Source organism: Harpegnathos saltator, unplaced genomic scaffold (assembly GCF_003227715.2).
Source record: "Harpegnathos saltator strain DR-91 unplaced genomic scaffold, Hsal_v8.6 scaffold295, whole genome shotgun sequence".
Taxonomy (NCBI): Eukaryota; Metazoa; Arthropoda; class Insecta; order Hymenoptera; family Formicidae; genus Harpegnathos; species Harpegnathos saltator.
Window position 1 is genome coordinate 2,451,342 of NW_020230089.1, and position 21,776 is coordinate 2,473,117.

The following is a 21,776-nucleotide window of genomic DNA, read 5'->3' on the forward strand; positions in this document are numbered from 1 at the left end:
CGATTCGACGCTCGATATTCAGATAGCGTCAAACTTGATTCAAACAGGCGTCTCGATCTGTCAGATCAGTCAATCGCGAAGATCCTCACGGTGAATTCGTCAGCGGACACTGGCGTATATTAATTGTATACATGAACGTTAATTGTAACGAAAAACATGCACAAGTGTGTCTTGCGCGTTGAATATGAAGCTGGGAATCCTCGGTATAAATCATTGGCATCCGACGCGCGATCGTTTATGCCGAGCATTCGTCGGCATCGGTATGCATGTACGAATTGAAATCGATCTGAGATTTATCAATAATAACAAAATCACTACTATTCTCAAACGAACACAGATATCTCTGAAATTAAATAAATGTATATTATCAAAAACAAAGTCTTGAGATTCCTTTAACTGTTCTCTTCCCTTTTAAGATTAAGAAAGAACATCAAGAAGATGCGATAAAATTAATTTAGCAATCAAGTTAATTTGAGTAAATTAAAATGGATATGTTTTTGAGCAAATAATAAGTAAATTAACTTAATAAAAGTTAATTTTACTTTACAGTAAATTTAGAGAGCTTCAAGATAATCTTATCCTATGAAAAAGTTGACCTGAAAAGTTAATTTTATCTCGGCTTGTTAGGCTAAATCTATTTTACAATCAGTTTTTAGATGTTTTGTTACATATAGAGGTATCTCCAAGTGATTGGCAGATAATAAGCAACGAACAACTGACAAATTCAGTTGGTGTTGGTTCTGGAAGACGAATGCATATTATCCTCGATATCTTTCAATCATACAGATATATATTTTGTTAAAAAAAATCATATTGCAATCACACCTGCCCGAGTATGGCACACAAAATGGTAACCGACGAGACTTTTGTGCCGGACCTGTTCAGTCCTATTTTCCAGAAGGACAGATTTACATTGAAAGAGGTTAGAGTCCCAAATCCTTCGGTCTCCTTTTAGCGAATTTTTAAATTTCAACTTTCCATTCAGAAAACAATCTTTCTCCATTTTTAATTTTAACTTTTCAGGCATTGGATCTGCAGGATGTCGACGACCAGATCCATTTAATGTCGACTTTCCTTCCCGACGAGATAATACGCGGAATCGTCTTGTCTGATAAGAGCTCACGGAGTTTCTACGTTGTTTTATTGTTGCTGAATATTTCAGGTCAGTCGAATGGCAATCGGGTGGGAATCCTAAAAGTATTTTGTCCTCAGGCTTCAAGGTTAATTTGAAATTCACCGAGAATACGAATAACCATAAAAATTGACTAAAAATTGGTCAATTTAATTGATCAGTTTAAGTTGATAAAGAATCATATTTGAAACTTCCACCCCTTGAATTTAAAAGTAATTAAAAATATTAAGATTACTTCAAGCTAATTCAAGATGTCATTTTCACGCAACAGGTTTCTCAGCATTGTTCACGAGATATATCCAGGATGAGAACACGGGGAGCCTGACGTTCACGACGATGTTAAACAATTACATCGGAGCGGTCGTACGCGAGATATATCGCAGCGAAGGAGACGTATTGAAGCTTTCCGGTGCGGAAATTGTGATAACGCGAGTCGGTGAACGAACGGCGAATATTCGCTTCGACATATGATCGTCTCGTCGTCGACCGCTCGTTCACCGACGCGCTCACCTTGGCAAATTTTTTGCGCGAATTCTTGCGAGACGGCTAAAAATTTGCAAAGTGCAGCGGGAGAGTTGCTGGCGGCGTGGAAGGTGCGCGAAGATCAATTCACGTTCGGCATCGTGCAAAATGTAGTTGAGTGTGGGATTCGTATTCGAGGCACGAATCACGATGGTCACATTCCTCAAGGTAAGATTTCACGAAAAATGCTGACTAATGCAAGGATTCATTTATAAACTTTCTTTTCCTCCTAGTTCTTACCTGGTTCTTTAATTGGTTCTTAAACTGTTAGTGTTATGTTGAAAAAATTTTTTTCATTTCCCTCAGAGTGAAATTTCAGTCGAAACGAAAGTGGACATTCACTCGAGACAGCAGTGAAAAATTTACGCAATTAACAGGAATTAATTTTGGCTAATAAGATAGCAAAAGTGCTGGGACTCGGAACTGCAAGAATAAATGTTTTCGTCTAATTGGTTAATTTTTCATTAGCACGAATTTATTCAGCCCTTTTTGGTATGAATTTATTTGAAGGGATACTTTTCGCAACGTTTCCTCGTCGGAAATACTTGCATATTGACCCAGAAGATTAAAAAAAGATTCTTAATCTAGAATAAGTAAAATAAAATATAAAGAGAAAAGTAAAAACGTAAAGAGAAAAAGAAAAGTAAATAGAAAAAAACAAAGTAACGCGTGAAGTGGACAAAATAGAGGAAAAATCTCGTTAATTTCGTATAAGAAGAATTTGCTACAAACCTCGACAACGAGGTTTGTAGCAAATTCTTAACCAATCAGACGAAAACATTTATTCTTGCAGTTCCGAGTCCCAGCACTTTTGCTATCTTATTAGCCAAAATTAATTCCTGTTAATTGCGTAAATTTTTCACTGCTGTCTCGAGTGAATGTCCACTTTCGTTTCGACTGAAATTTCACTCTGAGGGAAATGAAAAAAATTTTTTCAACATAACAATATTTCACTAACAATATTACGTCGCATATACATTCTTCACGCGAAGAAATCCTTCTTTCGCCAGCGAATATCGCCATTTCGGCTGGCGATGTGACGCTCTCCGTGATCGGCAACGACAAGGTCCGGGATTTCGTGATCCACGGTACGGCGATCGGCGACCTGAAGCACGTCAAAAAAATATCGCAGCCCAACGACATGGTGCTGTCATTCAGTGCTTGGCGGCATTGCACGCCGAGTCGATACGAGTACGTTGTCAAGGACGCCCGTAGCATCAAGGTACAAACTTTCAAAGTATATTTCGAGCCGTGAACTTTATCTTAACTGGAATAAACGCAATTATTATCTCTAGAACGCGTAACTTAGAAAAAAAAAGAAAAAAAGAGAAATATACTTCTAGATGAAGGTATACGTGATGAATATACCATATTTCGAGTTCTTGAAATAAGACGAGAACGTAGAGATTCGGTTGAGATACACGAGCCTGAAACACTTAGAAAAGATAAATAATCCCACTAAAATTGTAGTCGTTTTCAACGACTAGTACATTATTTTGTTCGGCTAGCAAAATAGTAGCAGTAGCAGCACGCATATAAGATAACCGTCTTTAATACAATACAGTAGACCTCATTACAAAAATAGTTTCCACTGACTATACTTATTTCACTCTGTTTGCAAATATATCTTAATTATATTTAAAAATTTTTTTTTTCCATATTTTATCTCATAATTTTTTATTTCCATTTTTATTCATAATTTTAATTTTTGATCTACTGAGCACAGTTTTGACTGTTCTGCAATTTTATTTTACTTCGTGTTTATTAAAAAGTTTTCCCATCATATAAAAAGATATTATTACATATCCACTATGTGTGTGTGTATATGTATATAGGGTGTTCCATTTTAAATGTCTCAAATATCTAAAAAAGTATTAAGCAAATAAAAAAATGTTTCAGACAAAAGTTGGTCAAAATAATTGGTAGAAAAAGGTGATATGATGAAAAATTGGGATTTCTATTTAAGAAAAGTAATGATCAGTGAATATCTCGAAAGTCGCATCTGTAAACAAAATGATATAGTTGTTTTATGTCCCCTTTGAAATTATACAATTTTGGCCTGAAACGTTTCTTAGTTCTTATCTTTTATATTTTTCGACATTTTTGCCTGGCTCATTTAAAATGGGACACTCTGTATATTCGTAGGTGCTAAATATTTTCCTTTCAGCGGTACCGGGTTATCGAGCTACAATTTTTCCAACAGGCAAAACATATCGTAGTTCACACTATTATAACTTACGTCAAACAGACTATAAATTTTTGGATATTTCTCGATTCTTTTTCGTCCGCCTTTTCTGTGACTGTGAATCTCCGGGCCATTGTCATGGGATTTCACGTTAACGCCCACGGAGACAAAGCCAGATTCCTTTCTAATTTTTTTCTTCGGGATATTTTTGTGATTCAACTTATATTTCTGCTTTTTTCACGATTCTTATATTCAGCTATTCGGTACATTTTTTTTAGCACAGTAAGTTCTAACTATGAATTTTGGAAACTGATTATGTATAAACCAAGGATCCAGACCGAAACAAAATTTCGGTCCGGTTAGGCATAATGGGATCTAGAACCATTTAAAATAACGGTTTTCCCGAAATTATTCTTTATATAAATATTTATTTTTGTAAATTACAATATTACAATATGTAATATATAAACGAATTTTCTTCACAAAAATATTTAAGCGGCGTCATTTTTTATCAATTTTAACCACCGTTAATCGTTTCGATTTGATGTACTTGTACTTGGTATTGCTTCCTCTGTTTTTGAGATTTTTGTGGTAACGTTGTAGCTATCTGTTTCCAGCGGCCGTTTTGCTTCTTTTATTTTCCTGAGATTGTAATCACAAAATATGAAATTATTTATTTTTATTTTATCCTTATAATTCATATAATAAAAAAGCGGCGCAATGCCGTTAACGATACTGACGACTGTCGGAGCCACGGTAACGGAATAGAGGCCCTGAACATAACTGTAATTGTAATACGTTGATCGCGGTGTGAATTTTCTAATAAATAATCGGCGGCAGCGACACACATAGGGTGTCGTAGAAACCAAAAAAGGACCGAAAACCCAAAATATTTTTATCGGTCCAGTATCGGTTTCGGTCTATTTAATATTATAACATTTCGGTACGGTTATGGTTACAGTTTGAGCATAAAAATCGGTTTCGAAATGGTTCTCGGTTCCGGTACCGGTCCGGTTTGGATCCCTGGTATAAACCAAACCATAGCAAGTTTGCAAAGTTGTAATGCCGCAGATTTGACTCACTAGTGATCACTATGAAATTTCTTTTTAAGAAGATGAGATCTTTGAGGAAGTCCTTTTCCTGAGGTTTATCTTAGGTTCCAAATGTTCAAAGGCTCTATATTACTTTACCATTTTTTATTAATTATACGCTGTAGATAATCATATTTTTCTTGCGACCCTGCTTAAATTTTCGTCGCTGCTGCCTTCCAGATTTCTTCATCCTCAGCGAGCATTTAGCTCTGAAGTGTTTCGTGTTCTCAAAAGACTGATATTTACAGATAATCAAAGTGCTGACGCGATCGGACGAAAGGCCAACACATACATCGAACGCTGAGTCCACCTCGATGTTCAACGCGAAGAGAAGACCCAGCATGCGTACAACGTTCACTTACGAAGACTTGTCCTCCGTGTCGACGGTCGCCGATAACAAGGAGGAAACTTCTGCTATAAGTAAGATTATTGCGATAATAGCCGATGACCACTCGCTGATCGAGAAGCAATAACACGAAGTCGCCTGTACAACGAAAGTTCTTCTCTTTTTCATCAGCGATCTCTACGATCTTGGCGGCAAATCCAAATTTCAGCGCGCTATTGAAGAGTTACTTGATGAAGTCAGTGATCCAGCAGGTGTCGACAGAGCACTATCGTAAGCGCTCTGTGCGCTTCTCTCCGTGATGATTTCGACTTTCATGCTCTCCCATCGTTTGTAGATCGAAAGGGGTCGGCCGTTGGATTTTCTGACGATGATCAGGCATGTCACTACGGTGTCCCTCGACATCGTTCCCGGTAAATATACGGACGACGAGTTGGTTCTCCTGGTCGACAAGTGCTTTTTACTTGTGCATAGGTATAATAATAATAACAATCGGTCACAATGATAATAAATAATAGTAAATAATAACGATTAAAATTATTTCATACAATAATTACGATATTTATATAAGTATTTATATATAAGTGTATATTTATATATAAATATTTATATGTAAGTATATATATATATATATATATATATAATCCAATAAATATTATCCAATAAATTATACAATAAAAATTTTTTAAGACAAATATAATACAGGGTATCTGTAAAGTTCGACCCCATCCCTGGATCTCGGAAGCGGCTTTAAATATGGAAAGATGTTTCAAACAAAAGTTGTAGAATATTGAGGGCGATACATGATAAAAATATGGACTTGACCTTGAGTGACTTTATCAAGGCCGGAGGCGTAAATCCGATCTTGCAATCTCCACGCGGTAATGCGAATGCCGGCGGTATGTCAACTTTGAAGCTTCATATCTTGGGAATTGCTTGCGTAAAAAATAAAAATAGATAGTGTTTTAAAACGTCTCGATAAGGGCTACAAGAATATATAATAAAAAGTAGGAGGTTTCCATTTAAGAAGCCATCGATCACATTGACCTGGCCTTGATCAAGTCACTCGAGGTCAAGTACATATTTTTATCATGTGTCCCCCTCAATATCCTACAACTTTTGTCTGAAACATTTCTTCATATTTAAAGCCGTTTCCGAGATCCAGGGGTGGAGTCGGACTTTACAGATACCCTGTATAATTGAAAAAATTGACAATTTTAAAACGAACGCTGAGGAAGAGATTGTAGAATGGCGGATATGCGTGCTGTTGCCTTTTTCAGAGAAACATATTAATGTTATATTATTCTTCTCGACAAGCAACTTCTCGAGAGCGAGCAACAATGCACCTCGATATTTATTTTGCAGTGTGATCGCGCAATACGCGGGCTACATCGACGCGGTAAATCCATACGAGAAGGGTGTCCTCTTCCGCATCGTGTTCGGGATATGCGAGCTCAACGGCGACGACCAAAGACGAGGGCTCGAGATTGACGAGTCTTGCAAGAACGGGGTTACTTGCGCGATGCAAATCCTGCAGATGGTGAAGAGTATCGCGCACATTTACAACGTGTCCGTCGGTGTCTCGACAGGTAGTCGGTGTACGACTGACGACGGGTTCTTCTTCTTCCTTTATTCTTACTCGGACGGTCGTGGGAGGAAAAGTTGTCCAGTGCTCCCCCCAACGCACCTCCGTCCTGCCCAATGAAAGAATTCGTTTCCTTATATGGGAATCTTCCCACTGAATAATTTCTCCTGTCCACCTCCGATCAGTCTGCCCATGAACGTGCATGAGTCTTCCTCATCGACGCGTACACGATTTCGGTGCGTTCAATTTTAGGGCTAGCCTACTGCGGCGTGATCGGAAACTCCATACGAAAGCATTACGTGGTCATCGGGCCATCCGTCGACAGAGCCGCGTGGATTATGAGTATTTCTTACGATAAGGTAATCGGCGGCTCGTTTCTTTCGAGCTGTCCTAACTTGACACGTTCGCTGTCTCTGACGGTCTCTCATTTGTGTGACACACGTTAGATGCTCGACACATTTTTGCAAGCGAGAACATGCATTGCATTATGTAAAGCCACTAAAAACACAAGCATCACAAGAAGATATTTTTCCCTCGACTTGAAAGACCCGCGATCAGTTTGAAGTGATTGATTTAAAAACAAACCCTTGTCCATGTCTACCTGGAGCTCATCTGAAGATCTACGCCGGCAGATCTCCTGCGATTACGACACCGTGCTGCACAGTCGTCTGAGGAAGGATCAGTTTCGCCCCCGAGGACTAAGGACACTGGGACCGTTGGAGAAGTGTCAGGTGTACGAGTACTTCGACGACGCGCCGTGAGTTTGAATCTTCATCTCTGCCTCTCGGACGGCGAAATAGAAGGAACGACTGTCGGAAAAAATTAATTTCACCTGTTGCGATGCTCGAGCAGAGCACGGAAGGACGACCTTGACGCGAACTCCACCGCGGAGTATTGCTACCCCATCTTGGGCAGGCAAGAAGAATTGGACAAATTCGACGACATCCTGGACGAGATCGGTGTGGCCGGGCGGAATTACTCGGGGTTGCTGATAGAGGTGACCGATCTTAGTCCTTCGAAGATCAAACGCGTACCACGAGATTCAATCGCCCGTTTGTTCCCTCGAGGGTGGCGAACGGTCCGGGAAATCGCGGCTGTTGGACGCCTTCGCCGTGAGCGTTCGTAACCGGCAAATACGACCGATCGAGCTCTCGCTTCACGTGACTTATGCGGAGAAGACTCACGCGGCGGTGCACCACGTTATCCTGCAGGTACAAAAGTGTCAGTCGTCGAAATGAGTCTTTCGAGTCCTTCCTTCGCAGATACTGGATGCCGAGAAGTGCGACACGATCGAGGAACGTCAAAAGGCGTTACTCGCCAAACTGGCGGGCGTTATCACCCCCGAAGATCTTTGTTACCTCAACGAGCTAATGAGAGTTCGCTTCCCTCTGTCGGACGCTTACTGTTCGGACTCTGATTGGCGACGTCACAAGAAGGTCGTTGGTATCTTCGAGGAAATACTGAAGCAGGTATTGAGTCCCCCGTGTCGATCTTAATTCAGAGTTTACTTCAGGGTTCTAATCCCAATGTCGCAAGTCTAGTTTCGCATTTGAATATTGATTTCAACTCAATTGTTTGCAGTTGAAGACCAAGATCTGCATCCTGCTCGACGACGTTCAGTACATGGACAACGCGTCGTGGCGCTTTTTGTCCTTGGCTCTCAACCATGACCACGTTGTGGTGGCGATGACGATGCTGTCGACAGATATTCGATACAGTGCGTGGACAGCTCACGCACAAATGATGATTCGTCGAGACAATAGGCTGATGAAGCGGACGCTGGACGGTCTGCATCCGAAACTGCTCCCTGTGCTCGCGTGCCAAATTTTGAACGTCCTCGCGATACCCGGAAAACTGAGCAGGTATTCTCTTTCGATTTTGAATCTCGAGGATTTTTTATAATGGACGGATTCTGTCGGAATATTGTTGGAAATTTATCTTCCTAGTGTCTCAATGAATACTGTGAACCTATTATTTTTATTATGTTTTTTATATATCATATATTTATTTATATTTGTATACAGATTTATTTATTTACTTATTTAACTAAATTATTTATATTAATATGTTATTTATATTACAAGACAACAAGATATTATAAATAATATATTAGTAATATTATATTACTAATATATTATTTACAATATCTTGTTGCCTTGTTCAATTTTTTCTTGATCATACACGGAGAATAAAGATTTGCTAATATATGGACAGCTAAAAATATCAGCTGCAAGAGTAAATTTGCTTGCTTTTATAGCAAAGGATTTAATTGTGATAGCTAAAAGATTTGCTAATATCATATATTAGCAAATTTTTTAGTTATCATAACTAAGTCCTTTGCTGTGAAAGCAAGCAAATTTGCTTTTGTAGCTGATATTTTTAGTTATCCATATATTAGCAAATCTTTCTTCCCGTGTACACTTAACAATTTTACTGATTTCCCTGATGTTAACCCCAAGTTCAAAAGCACGAAATTATCCTTACCGGGAGACAAATTTTTTCACTGGTCGTCCTTTGAGTGTCAGAAATACACTGACGCCGTTTTTCCGTACAGGATCTTACGGACATGCGCGGAAGGCCACATCGGATGGTGCGAAGCATACGTGACATTTCTCCTGCAGAACAACATGTTGGACTTCGTCAGAATATCGCCGAGCGAGGCGAGTCAACGTGACCTGGTGTTTCCGGATAGTCGCATGCTTATGAGACTGCCGGTCGACCTGACGCCGCAGGAGTTGCCGCCACCACCGACTTGGTCGCGAATGAGCTACTTGGACGTGTGCGACGTGAACAAGCGTTACTCAGACGAAATTTTCGAGATAGGCCATGATACGAGAGGCGAGTCTCGCGATAATCTCTTGTCTCTTGATCCGACACGTTGTTTTTATTTTTCATTAATATCCAATCGCTAATTATATGTCCTCGATAAAAAAAAGATTTAATACTGATCCGAGATCACGATGAAATAGACAACCTAATTCTTTAATTGAAGATGCTGGTGAAATAAATATGATTTTGAACGGATTGACGATCTGACATCAACAAAACAGCAAAGTACATTTAAAATAAAAAAGATATGAAGAAAAAAGAATAGAAATTACAGTAATATTACAAGAAAAATGTGAGAAATAAATCGAGGGAGCGAAGTTGCGAGTGAAAAGCTCACATCAACATCAAACGAGGCATCTTCTCGGTCCTCAGGATTAATAGGCGAGATCTACGGCAGGATGAGTCCGTTGGAACGAAATTTCATCGTGTGCGCTGCGATGTTGGGCACGGTGTTCAAACGAAACGTGTTGTTGAACGCGATTCCGGGTACGAATAACAGCGAGTATGATGCCATTAACGGTAAATATTTTTTGTCCTTAAATTGACGGCTGGCCTCGCATTTACGGGACGCTTATTTTTTATCAAATAAAATCCTTCGTCCAACGCGTAATTTCATTCGTGTATCTTCAACAATTAATTTCCAGTTACATCTGAGCTCTCGATAAAAATTAGTTTTATCTGCTGATCCGAGATCTTTGAGAAATCAACAGATTGATCTTTCAATTAAAAAGTGTCTGCAATATTATTATGGTTTCTGATGAGTTTTATCAATAATTAACACCGCGCGTATCATCCGCAGCCGTAATTCCGGAGATGTTCCGCATGAGGATATTGGAGTGCGCCTCGTTCCAACGACGGGACTTCCACTCCGAGGATCTCGTCCTCTGCATACTCAAGAAGCGAAGGACCTTCTCCGACATGCGCCACTCGGTGACTTGCAACTGTCGCTTATCGCGTCGTGAGTTGATATTTAATGACATGAATCTCTTGGTTTATCGCAACTGCCTGCGTACACATTAATCATTTCTGTCATCGTTTCGTTCAATTCATTAACAATCAATTAACCGTCACTCGATAGCGTGGCCAGGCTCTTCCTTTTTTATCGAATGAAATCATTCGATCAATACCTGGTATTTAATTAAAATTTTGTATTTTGGTACCTAATTTCGACAGCTATTTTTTTTAATATATTATATATTTTAATATTTTGTAATTTCTTTACAATGTATTTAAATTGTTTCAGATTTCTTTCTAATTTAATTTTTCTCCATTTAATGACTGATCTTTCGATATTCGAAAATTTTCGCGAAATAATTCTAGTCTGTAATTGGTCAAAGATCGCAAATGTCAGTATAGATGAACGCAACACGTCTATTTGCTCCATGATCTTTCGTCGATTCTCGCGATTTCTCCGTAATTTTCCTTTCTCAGATACTATCGTCGCTACACCTCCGCCCCTCGGTGCTTACTGCAAAACGTTGGAATTTAAAGTCGATCTATTTCGCAAGACGGTATACGACATGCAAACGGAGAAGGAAAAGCGGCAGCATCACGCGAGAGCTGTCGAGATTTACGGCCGAAACGCTCGAAAGTGCAACTCCTGCGGCGCTGGCGCTTTCCTGAGAGTTCCTGTTGAAGACACGTCCGCGAAGGTGAGGAGCGATTACCAAAGTTAATTGTTTAATGCCCCCTCGTTTTTTCCTTCCTGAAATCGATCTGATCTGACTTCTCGATTTATTTTCATTATTCAAATACACGTACGGACACGGAGAGTTTGTATTTTTATCACTAGAGAAATTTATCCGTTTCGTGCTTCTTGTATCATTTTCTCAGAGGCAAACTGGTACACATCTGAACGCGGCTGAAACATCATTAATAGGTCACAGACTGCTTTTCGCGGATCCACAAAAGAGGAGGAAGTTGCCTCTGCGCGGGACGAACTCGCTGTCATCGGCGAGAAGGCAAGAATTCACCGGCAACACTCGCAGAGTGTCAATCATGCCGACATATCTGGACGATGTCGAGGACGAAGGTGGCTGACTTTGAATTAAAAATAAATTCGGGCTTGGAATTGAAAATAAATTGAATTGATAGAACAAATTAAAATTTCGGCCGAATCTCCGTCGTTCGAAGTTCAAGCTGCTAATCAAGACAGTTTATCTTTACTCAGATATGTCCTCGATAAGAAGCGTGAGGATCAGAAAAAGCTTGATGAATAGATCGTCCAGATTCTGGAGACGCGTCTTCGCGAGCGTCGCGCCAGAAACGACGAGAGATCACGACCGGTCGGACTACTTAGACGCGTACAGTCACATAGATTACCGCAATTGTCGATGCGACGGCGTCATTAGTTGCCTCTTCTGGAGGTTGCACCAGCATATCGAGCATAGCGGTGAAACGATGACTTTGTTAAAAGAAACTATTCACTAGCGCAAGACTTCCAAAATTTTTCGATCAGGCAGAGTCGAGTATTTCTTTCTCTATTTACTCGGCTTTCTTCCTCAAAATCTGCAGTTTGACAAATCTCTTGTCGCTTCCAATCGTCGACGACCGCTAATTAACGAATCAAGGTAACGCGTAAATCGACGTAATAATTATCGACATTGAACTAATCTTCAGGCGAGGTCGACAAGATGGTCGATTTTCTTATGGAGTATAGCTCCGGGCTGATCCAAATCGCACAACCGTCTCACGCAATCAAGCTGCTCGCTATTGCTGCCGAAAAGAACGAGAAAGTTGTTGCAATAAGCGATGACGCGGAAGAGAGCATCATGAACAGGGGAATTATTCTAGCCTTAACAGGAAAGTATAAAATATTATCTTGTATACAGGGTGTTATAAAAGTCTCGGAAGAGCAGAATAACTCTAAAAATATGAGTCCTAGAAAAAATGCGAAGTACTGCGTTTTTATGGTATTTTCCTGGCTATCTGACGGTGACCTTGGAATTGACCTTGACAATGACCTTGAAGGTCATTTCAAGGTCAGGTCAATTTTTTTAAATGGGACCCCATACTTTTGACCCCAGAAGTGAAAAGAGCGAAAAATTTTACGTTTGGATGTGACCTTGAACACTGCCAAATTTGATCTCTGAAGTTCACATAAAGGTCTAAGCTTGTTTTAGGCTGAAAGCGCGAATATCTTCGAAAATGCACCTGCTAGGGAGCAATGTGACGCATATGAATAAGAATGTAGAAGTCAACGAGAGACATTCAGCCGTGACCTTGCCCTTATTCTCAAGGTCATGAGTTAAGATTATTATTAAGGTCAAACCGGACTTTTTTAGAACTGAAAATCCATACTTTTGATCTAAAAGTGTCAAGACTGAAAAATTTTACGTTCGGACATGACGTTTTCAACCTTGACCTGTCAAACGCACTGTCAAACGGTCAATGGGGAACATTTTGAACATCTCTTGTAATCTCAGGCCAAGTTACAAGATTCTTTGCCTTCGGTGGCCGGGATTAATTGAACTTTGCCTTCAGTGGTCGGGTTTGAGACACCCTGCCTTCAGTGGTCGGGTTTGAGACACCTTGTCTTCAGTGGTCGGGTTCCGAGACACTTTACTTTCAGTAGACTTCACGATCAGTGAAGTAACGTAAAACGCATAATTTTGAGAACAAAGTCAAGATTGAAAACGTCATATCCGAACGTAAAATTTTTCAATCTTGACACTTTTAGGTCAAAAGTATGGATTTTCAGTCCTAAAAAAGGTTTGACCTTAATAATAATCTTAACTCATGACCTTGAGAATAAGGGCAAGATCACGGCTGAATGTCCCTCGTTGACCTCTACATTCTTATTCTTATGCGTAACATTGCTCCCTAGCAGGTGCATTTTCGAAGATATTCGCGTTTTCAGCCTAAAACAAGTTTAGACCTTTATGTGAACTTCAGAGGTCAAATTTGGCAGTGTTTAAGGTCATATCCAAACGTAAAATTTTTCGCTCTTTTCACTTCTGGGGTCAAAAGTATGGGGTCCCATTTAAAAAAATTGACCTAATCTTGAAATGATCTTCAAGATCATTGTCAAGGTCAAATCCAAGGTCACCTTCAGATAGCCAGGAAAAAACCATAAAAACCCAGTACTTCGCATTTTTTCTAGGACTCATATTTTTTGAGTTATTTTGCTCTTCCGGGACTTTTATAACACCCTGTATATTACATCATATTTTACAATTCGATTTATGTACAGAGAGTGTCCAAAAAATTTCGGACCGGTAAAATATCTCGAAAACAAGACATTTCACAAAAAAACAAATATCTCATACAAGAGGTGTACGATTTCCAGGGAGACACAAATCAATTTGTTTACAGGTGGCGCCACTTTCGAGATATTCACTGATCATTACTTTTCTTAAATGAAAACTTCAATTTTTTTTTATTATATCATCTTTTTCTACCAATTAATTTGAACAATTCTCGTCTGAAACATTTTCTCATTTGCTTAATATTTTTTGAGATATTTAAAGAAAACTTGGTAACTTTTTTAATATTCAACTTACGATATCTCGCTGACCATTTGTCGAAAGAAAAAAATAGTACTTGACTTTTTTATTCTATTTGATCTCGAGAATATATTGTTACAATAGTGCTCTAACCGTCAATTTATTGACCCCTGACAATTTCAAAATCATCAAATTAACAAAAGTCTCCTGCTGGTATGCTAATTAATCCCTATCGCGCCCTTCAGGCGACGCCTACAGCGCCCTAGGAAACTATGATCAGGCCAAGAAGTATTACGCGGCGGTGGTGACTCTGCGAGGCGCACCGTTGAAAATTCACAAAGTCGTGTGCTTTGACCTGCTGATAAGTGTAAAAATTCATCGCAAGCGACACGCCCTTCCTCGCCGTGCAATCAACGAGAAATCGGCGCGACTAGCCGCGAAAAGGCTGGAACTGGCGTCTTATACGCGACGACTTTGCCTTGCGTTCGCGGTAAAGTATTGACTCAAACATTATTCAAAATTTCATTTGATGAAGTTCAAGTCGAGATCACAAGCAGAACACGAGGAGGGATTTTGTACCCACTGACAATACATGTGGATGATGATCGTCAACATTCGAACGTTGCAGAGAGAAGACAAGATGAAAGCGGCGAAGCTGTTCGCCTTACAAAGCTTCAAACTTAGTTACCCGAACTTCGACGGTTTTCTGGAGAAAGGCGAGATATACTTAGCGTTTGTTCGAATTTCCTGTCGCACTGGCGACATTAATTTAATTCGATGCATCGAGGCACCGATGTTGATTCTGATAGAGACAAAGCTCGGCTGGAACGACTCTGAGGAAATGGCGATGTTGGTCCGAATTTACTTCGCGATGTATCAAGTCAGGTAGAGTTTACGTTCAATGCTCGAGTTATGAATTTAGTTTCTGTAAAATTGCTCTTCGCAAAAATGCTAACGTCAGAGTCTCCTCGAAAGAGCAGAGCGTTGAGAGGCGAGTTGGAGGACGCCGTGGACATAGGTGTGAAAGTTTTGAGGATATCCGGAGTTCTGCATCTGAACGATCTTTCATTGGGCATTATGCCGTCGTTAATTGAAATAATGGTAATGATTACAGTCAATTCGCTCGAATCTTTCGCTCGCTCGTCGATGTGTCAAATCACGCGAGTAGATTTAAAATCATATAAATATTTCTATGGATTCTAATCCTCTTCTGCTAATTAGTCATCCTGTTTATTGTCGTTTCTATCTTATTTATACACCATTCTATTATTTTAATTCCTATTTATCGTTATACAGGGTCCGCTACTTAAATCCGGACATGAAAATGTTTTCTCGAAAAAGTCGTTTATTATAGTAAATATATATAAGGATACAAATAAATTATTTTAGGTTCAGGTCAGGATGCGACACCTACTGCTGCACTTTAATAAAGCGAGAATTTCAAATTGAAATTTGTCCGGATTTAAGTGGCGGACCCTGTATGTATTATTTAATCATTAGAAATCATTTTTAAGAAATCTCCCGAAAGATCTCTTCCTTCCGAAATTCTGCTTTGTGTCGTTCGGAATGTCGTGCGCATTGCCTATGATCGCATAATTCTCTCTCACTTTCCCCCGTAACTCCCTTATCGCGTAACTCGATCAGCTGTGGACCAAACACATCAATCAGGCCGTCGACCTGATGGCAGAGCTGTACTTCTTAGCGGACGAGGATGTGGATCTGTCCGCTAAGACGTGGTACTACGCTCTCTCCTTAGAACTTTTGCTCGACGCTAGCGTGCTTCTGGAGTCGTATGAGACGTCTCTCAAATATTACGAGAAGTTCGTAGGTAAAGAAAGCAAAAAAATAACACGACATTTAGCACAGAAGCACACACGCTGAACTTCGTCAATTAGTTACAAGTGTTCATGTAGCTTACAGATCCAAGTCTTGCGTGACGCGCGACCCACAGAGCAGCTGCCGTTTGTTGACGTGCCTGTGGATCTACCAACTCAGAATGCAAGTATCCGACGCTCAAATTTCATCTGAAAGTGAAAAGTTTCGATAATAATTCCGTAACAACAATATAACACAAGATGACTACGCAGGGGATACACGCTCACCAACACGACTGCGTACAGTGCGGACGCGTACGTGGAGAGTGTTGATCGCGACCATGATTTTTCTCGAATTTTTACGTGCTGCAAGGTAATACAACGATAATAATATGATTGTACAGGACGCCAGAGTGTGCAATTAGGTGATGATAAGGCAACTCGCACCTCTTATTTACACAGCGTTATTTCTCGTCAAACAGTTTTAGTAATTTTTTCCCTAGCGAGGATGACGAGGAAGTTCGTTATTATAGCGATTTTTAATTTTTAATATGACATATCTTTGAAACTCAGAGAACCTCAGAGAAAAGTTCCGTTTAAGTTGATAAAAAAAATAATTTGTTTATTCATCTGGTGGTCTCATTTTTTTCATTTCATACATCGGTCAATTACATTTTAATCGCAAGCCTCTGCAAGCGTGATTCTTCACAGGGTCTGGAATATTATCTGTTGATGTTACTGCGCTGCGTCAACGCGAAGCACTCTGACGAGCTGAACGATCGTGTTCAAGACGTTCGCAAGATTATCAAATGCCTCAACAAGGTCTCCGCCTACGCATTGGTGGTGAAACCGTGTTTATATTTGCTGACGGCATACCTGAACGTCATCCGGGGTCGCAAGTCGGCCGAGAGATTTTATCTGCGAAAAGCCCGGAAAGCCGCGAACGCGCAGGGAAACACGTTGATCGAGGCGTCGAGCATACAAAACGAAAGGGTAACATCGACCAAAACCCTTCAAAATGAATAAATACTAGTAAATCCTTTCGTTCGATTAATTGCTTCTTAAGATAAATTCAACTAGCAGCCGATACGTTCTTCATTGAGGCGAATAATTAAATTGAATGAGCCTTCAATTTGTGACTGATCCTATAAAACGACGGATGCGATTCTTTATCAGTAGTTTTTCAATCGGCGTTCAATCGTCCAAAATTTCTTATTGCAGACGTGGAGTGAGAAAGTCTACAATAATATGGCGCGCTACTGGTTGGAGTACGTAGAGTCGTTGGACTTCGTGCCGTGGCAGTATGTTTGCAACTTCAACGTCAACGTGTGGTCCACGATACTTTATTCCTTACCGATATCCAATACGTATTTGTAGCGAGCAGATTATATTCAACGTATATAATTCCTTTTATTCAAGACAGCAAAAGTGCCGTTCCAAACTCGTGTCACATGTGTGTATTTTTAACACATATAATTGATATATTTATGTTCAATTATTGTTGATGCTACGATAGTTTCTCGATCGCGACAAAAGCCACATAGAAAACTAACCTTGATAAATAATATTAAATGATACTAACAATTTGATATCAAGCATCTTCGAAATGATCGAGAGAGGTATAATATTTAATTAGAGATTTAATTTAGATCAATGTAATATATATTCTCTCGAAGTAGCTTGTGAAATCTCCCGAACGAAGGAACGAGAGAGGAAAGAGGTGGACGTGCGTCGTAGCGAAATATTTATTTATTATAAAGTCATATTACATAATTTTTTACGTTCTAGAAGGTAAACACGACGATCCCCTCGTGCGCATGATACTTCGTCAAGGCGAGATTTCCTCGGTTCTTACCCTTTCCCCTTTTCTGTTGCCTTTTTCTGCTTTTTTGTCTTCACAAAGAGACAAATGAGACCTCCGCGCATCGTGAATCTCGATCGCGAGAGCCGTCACGAGTTTCTTTAAATTACGAAATGATGATGGTCTCCAGCGACTGACGCTTAGTTACTTACGTATCCCGACGATTAATTATTAACGCGTTGCGATTTAATTAATTGCTCTATTTGGCCGAATTCGGCCGAGTACGCCAAGGATGTCCGCGAATTCGACAGAGAGAACGAGAGAAGAGAGTCGAAGAAGGAAAAGAGGAAGAGAGGAGGAGAAAAAGTAAAGCGGAAAGCGGAAGAAGTGAAGAGAAAAATGTTGAAAACAAATGGAGAAAGAAACGAGGGGTGGAGAAAAGGGAGAAGGAAATGGAAGAAATAGAGGAAGGAAAGAAATGGAGAAGAAAACGTAAGGTTCTTCAGTGTTCTTCGTGCGATCTTCATTTTTCCGCGACTCGAATTAACTCGACGCGCCCAGCGCGTCCCCGATGTCGATATCGACGCTTGTGCCAAGCGAGAAATAAAGAAGAAATCTGAAACAAGGAGCGAGAAAGATTGCCGACGAGTGGACGACGCGTTTCGGAGGCCGGTCGGCACGACTCCTCCCTGCGATTCGTCCCCGTCCTCGTTTCCGGAAGATCGAGGAATCGTCGGCGACTCTGTCTCCGAGCCCACGAACTCCGAAATACTCCGGTCGGTCGGGCGCACGCGAGAGACAGTTTTCTCATCGCGCGAAACACTACTCGTTGCATCGGCGTACTCGGCCCGCGAGTGCGTCCGTCCGCGAGGACGCGCGTGTACAGCACTCGAGGTTGTTCAATCAAACGGAAGAGAGTGTCTCCCGTCGCGCGCGCGGCAGCGGCGGCGGCGGCCGCAAGCCCGAATAACGCGGACAAATCCGCGAGAAGTCCGAAGATCGAGAGAGAGAGAGAGAGAGAGAGAGAGAGAGAAAGAGACAGGAGAGAGAGAGAGGGAAAGAAAGAAAGAAAGAGAAATTAAATTCAATTAAATTGCATTAAACTTAAGCGAAGTAACTTATTCCTAATTTCTAGTTAAATTTAATTATATAAAATTTAATAAAGAGTTTATTCTTTCTTCCGCCCTCCCTCAGCCCTTTCTCTCGCTCTTCGTCCTCAGAGAGAGAGAGAGAGAGAGAGAGAGAGAGAGAGAGAGAGAGAGAGAGAGAGAGAGAGAGAGAGAGAGAGAGAGAGAGAGAGAGAGAGAGAGAGAGAGAGAGAGAGAGAGAGAGAGAGAGTACGAACGTTCAAGAAAACGTCTCGAAGACGTCTAGAAATAGTAGGACGTCTTTTAGATGTCCTCGAGACGTCTTTTTGAAGCTCGTGCCGTCTGGGATCGCGGCGCGTCCGGCGGTGGGACATTCGCGTTATTCGGGTTTGCCTCTCTTCCCGATCGCAACGAAAACTGCGCTTTCCGTCTGTACAACTCATTCGTGCGCGTCGACCTCGTTGTCGATGCGACTGCTACGTATACCGGTCTTGCCTGTCCATGGGTAGATATCTGGGCATGCCTGGCAGGTCTTCATGTACCTCACGCCGCTCTTGTGCCAGAGGTTGCAGACCTTCGGGTTGTTGCATTTCTTCGGTCGGTCCTGCGTCGGATTACTCATTAGGAAAAAGGGCTGCGGGGCTAGCATATCAAAACCCTTCCCTGACACGAGGAACAGAATCGGACAGAATCGCCGCCACTTAAAGCCGTAGCCGTAAAGTTATCAGCCGATGTTTCCTAGCAAATCTTTTCTTCTTGCGAATGAGTTTCTACGTCGACTCGATATAAAAATGATAACAAGTATCCAAATATTAAGGGAATAAAATGATAGAGCAGTACAATAGAATGATAAAAAGAATAATAATCAGAAATGAGAAGTATTTTAGCAATAACAATTTCGCGATTGGGTGATTTTGGGTTCACGTTGGAATCCGTATTGGGAGAATTATTGGCGGCGACGGTACGCGACGTTCCTCGAGGGAGGAGTTCCCTAAGAAGCGACGTTACGATCCGGGTTCTTACCGGATAATGGCATCCGAAGGGTTCGAATGTGTGAAGAAGCGCCAGAGGCGTCGGATTCCTAATCCACTGGATGGCCTGCCAATTCGTAACTACCCACACGTCGTCCATGGCGACGATGGTGTCGAGGAACGATATGAAACCTTCCTTGTGATGCGGCTGGGTGAACCATGCAGCGTGGTAGAAAAGACCGAATGGCGCCCTGTGTTCGCGACGAACGCGAGAACGACGTGCGAATTAATGCTAAGACTTCGTGAGACGAGAGGCGTGTTTCGCGCCTCATTCTTATCGGATCGTCATTCTTAGCGGCCCGAGTGATTGTCCCTTCGAGACAATCGTGAGAGCGAGGAACGGTTAGACGTTTATTTAATTCAATGATCGTAATCCAATTCAAGGTTAATTGGCTTTGCTAACTATAATAATAAAGTAACGCGATTTAATTTAATTCCATTTTTACTTCGATCTATTTGATTTACTTTGATTTCAATTAATTACTGATTAATTACTGAATTACTACCAGATTTACTTTGATTTCAATTAATCACTGAAGATTTGATTACTGAGATCTCAAGAAAAAAATACTTGCGCGTTTACTCGCTACTTCGAAGGGGCGGCTTTTATTCTCTCTTCTTCGCTTCGTCTTGCAATATATCTTATCTTATTCGAGTTTCAGAATTGTTGACGTTACTGCGCTTTGCAAACATGAATGAAGGAAGTCCTCTCGGGGACTTGGCGTGGAAACGCGCGTGCGCGATTCTCCCCGGGAGATTCGTTCGATTCGCGAGTCAACAATCGCGGCTCACCACACAACGCAATGCGATCTGTCGCTTTCCACTAACCTGTTGGTCGTGTAATGCCGCTCAAAGTTCTTAATGAGCATCTTGTACACGCCGTCCGGTGTCGGTGGATTGCTGCAGGCATCTCCCATCGAGCATCTACCGCCGTTGAGATCTTGCCACATTACCATAGGAACTTCCCACAATCCCGGATAGGATCTCGTGGGACAGGGCGGTATCATGCAGTCGTGGAAGAGCTTGTAATCCAGCGTATACGGCCAGCTGGGCGGCCGGTTCTCATAGATCGGCATAGAGGAGTCGTACGTGAAGTTCGTGTCCCAGAGCATCTTGAACATGTTGTTGCCGCCGACCTGCGGTCGCCATCTCGTATGTAGAACGTCGGACGCGGATCGCGAGGAACCTCGCATTTATTTGTATGACCGCGAATCGAAACTGTAGTTTCATGTTAAGCCGCAACAAATTCGCCGAGTTTATCGACCCTCAAAAAATCAACCAACGGAGGATCTCGGGTATACTTTTAGGGTGGTCCAAGTCCACGGCCCGTGAAATTCGAACTGGTAATTGACTTTTTGACTAATCCCACCATCGAATTGAAACTTGGTATCTATCGTGAGTGCCTTGCGAGTGTCAGTACGTGTCTTTGATGAAAGCCAATTTGAACGCGTCAGGATCTTGTTAGCCTTAATCGCACGCCGAATGTAAATTTCAATCAACGAAATTGTCAAAATTTGCGAATGAAAACTGGTGATAGCCAGAAAGCGTCGGGAAAAAGAAAGTCGTTTGGACTCACCGATAAGAAGGGAGCCCTCATCCCTCTGACATCCTCCAGCTTGACGCCTCCGTAAGCCGACAGGATCTCACGCTGCCCAGCGACCTCTCGCGCCCACTTTCGCGCCGAGAACTGTTCGCCGAAACTGTGTCTGTCGTAATGGATTTCTCGTCGATCATTTCGAATTATGAGGAATTAATGAGGAATGCCTTCGCATTCGCCGACCCGAACTCGAGGTGGCCGACGACGACGACGTCCGATGACTTCTTTTCTTTCTTTTCTGATTGTGTAATCGCCAGTCAACGCAGGTATAAGCGTGACTTTTGCAAAATGACGAGACACCGAGAGCCATCGA

At 41.3% G+C, this 21,776-nt stretch overlaps 3 protein-coding genes across 4 annotated transcripts in view; 2 read left to right on the top strand and 1 right to left on the bottom strand.

The window, feature by feature from the left end:
* The first annotated feature begins 5,339 nt into the window (after positions 1-5,339).
* On the top strand, positions 5,340-16,414 carry LOC105188252 (adenylate cyclase type 10). Its single transcript, XM_025299865.1, is given in 19 exon segments — positions 5,340-5,747; positions 6,639-6,862; positions 7,111-7,217; positions 7,491-7,615; positions 7,711-7,869; positions 7,871-8,069; positions 8,121-8,327; positions 8,440-8,720; positions 9,413-9,765; positions 9,997-10,206; positions 10,487-10,645; positions 11,119-11,339; positions 11,521-11,724; positions 11,782-12,079; positions 12,307-12,510; positions 14,378-14,622; positions 14,761-14,881; positions 15,094-15,233; positions 15,777-16,414. Coding segments are annotated over 19 exon segments (3,798 nt in total). The 5' UTR covers positions 5,340-5,643; the 3' UTR covers positions 16,014-16,414.
* A 167-nt stretch (positions 16,415-16,581) lies between these two features.
* LOC109504309 (uncharacterized) lies at positions 16,582-17,480 on the top strand. Its single transcript, XM_019843634.2, has 2 exons — positions 16,582-16,939; positions 17,168-17,480. Exons 1-2 carry the CDS (start codon positions 16,679-16,681, stop codon positions 17,321-17,323), a joined length of 417 nt encoding a protein of 138 aa, XP_019699193.1. The 5' UTR covers positions 16,582-16,678; the 3' UTR covers positions 17,324-17,480.
* A 1,581-nt stretch (positions 17,481-19,061) lies between these two features.
* Cda5 (Chitin deacetylase-like 5) overlaps positions 19,062-21,776 on the bottom strand; it is a 73,839-nt gene continuing 71,124 nt past the window's right edge. For both annotated transcript variants that reach the window (XM_011149594.3, XM_011149593.3), the window contains exons 14-17: positions 21,443-21,572; positions 20,695-21,002; positions 19,859-20,057; positions 19,062-19,439 (exon numbers count right to left, since the gene is read on the bottom strand). In XM_011149594.3, the coding sequence (XP_011147896.1) occupies positions 19,275-19,439; positions 19,859-20,057; positions 20,695-21,002; positions 21,443-21,572 (802 nt within the window). In that variant the 3' untranslated portion in view covers positions 19,062-19,274. The remainder of the gene's footprint in view (positions 19,440-19,858; positions 20,058-20,694; positions 21,003-21,442; positions 21,573-21,776) is intronic.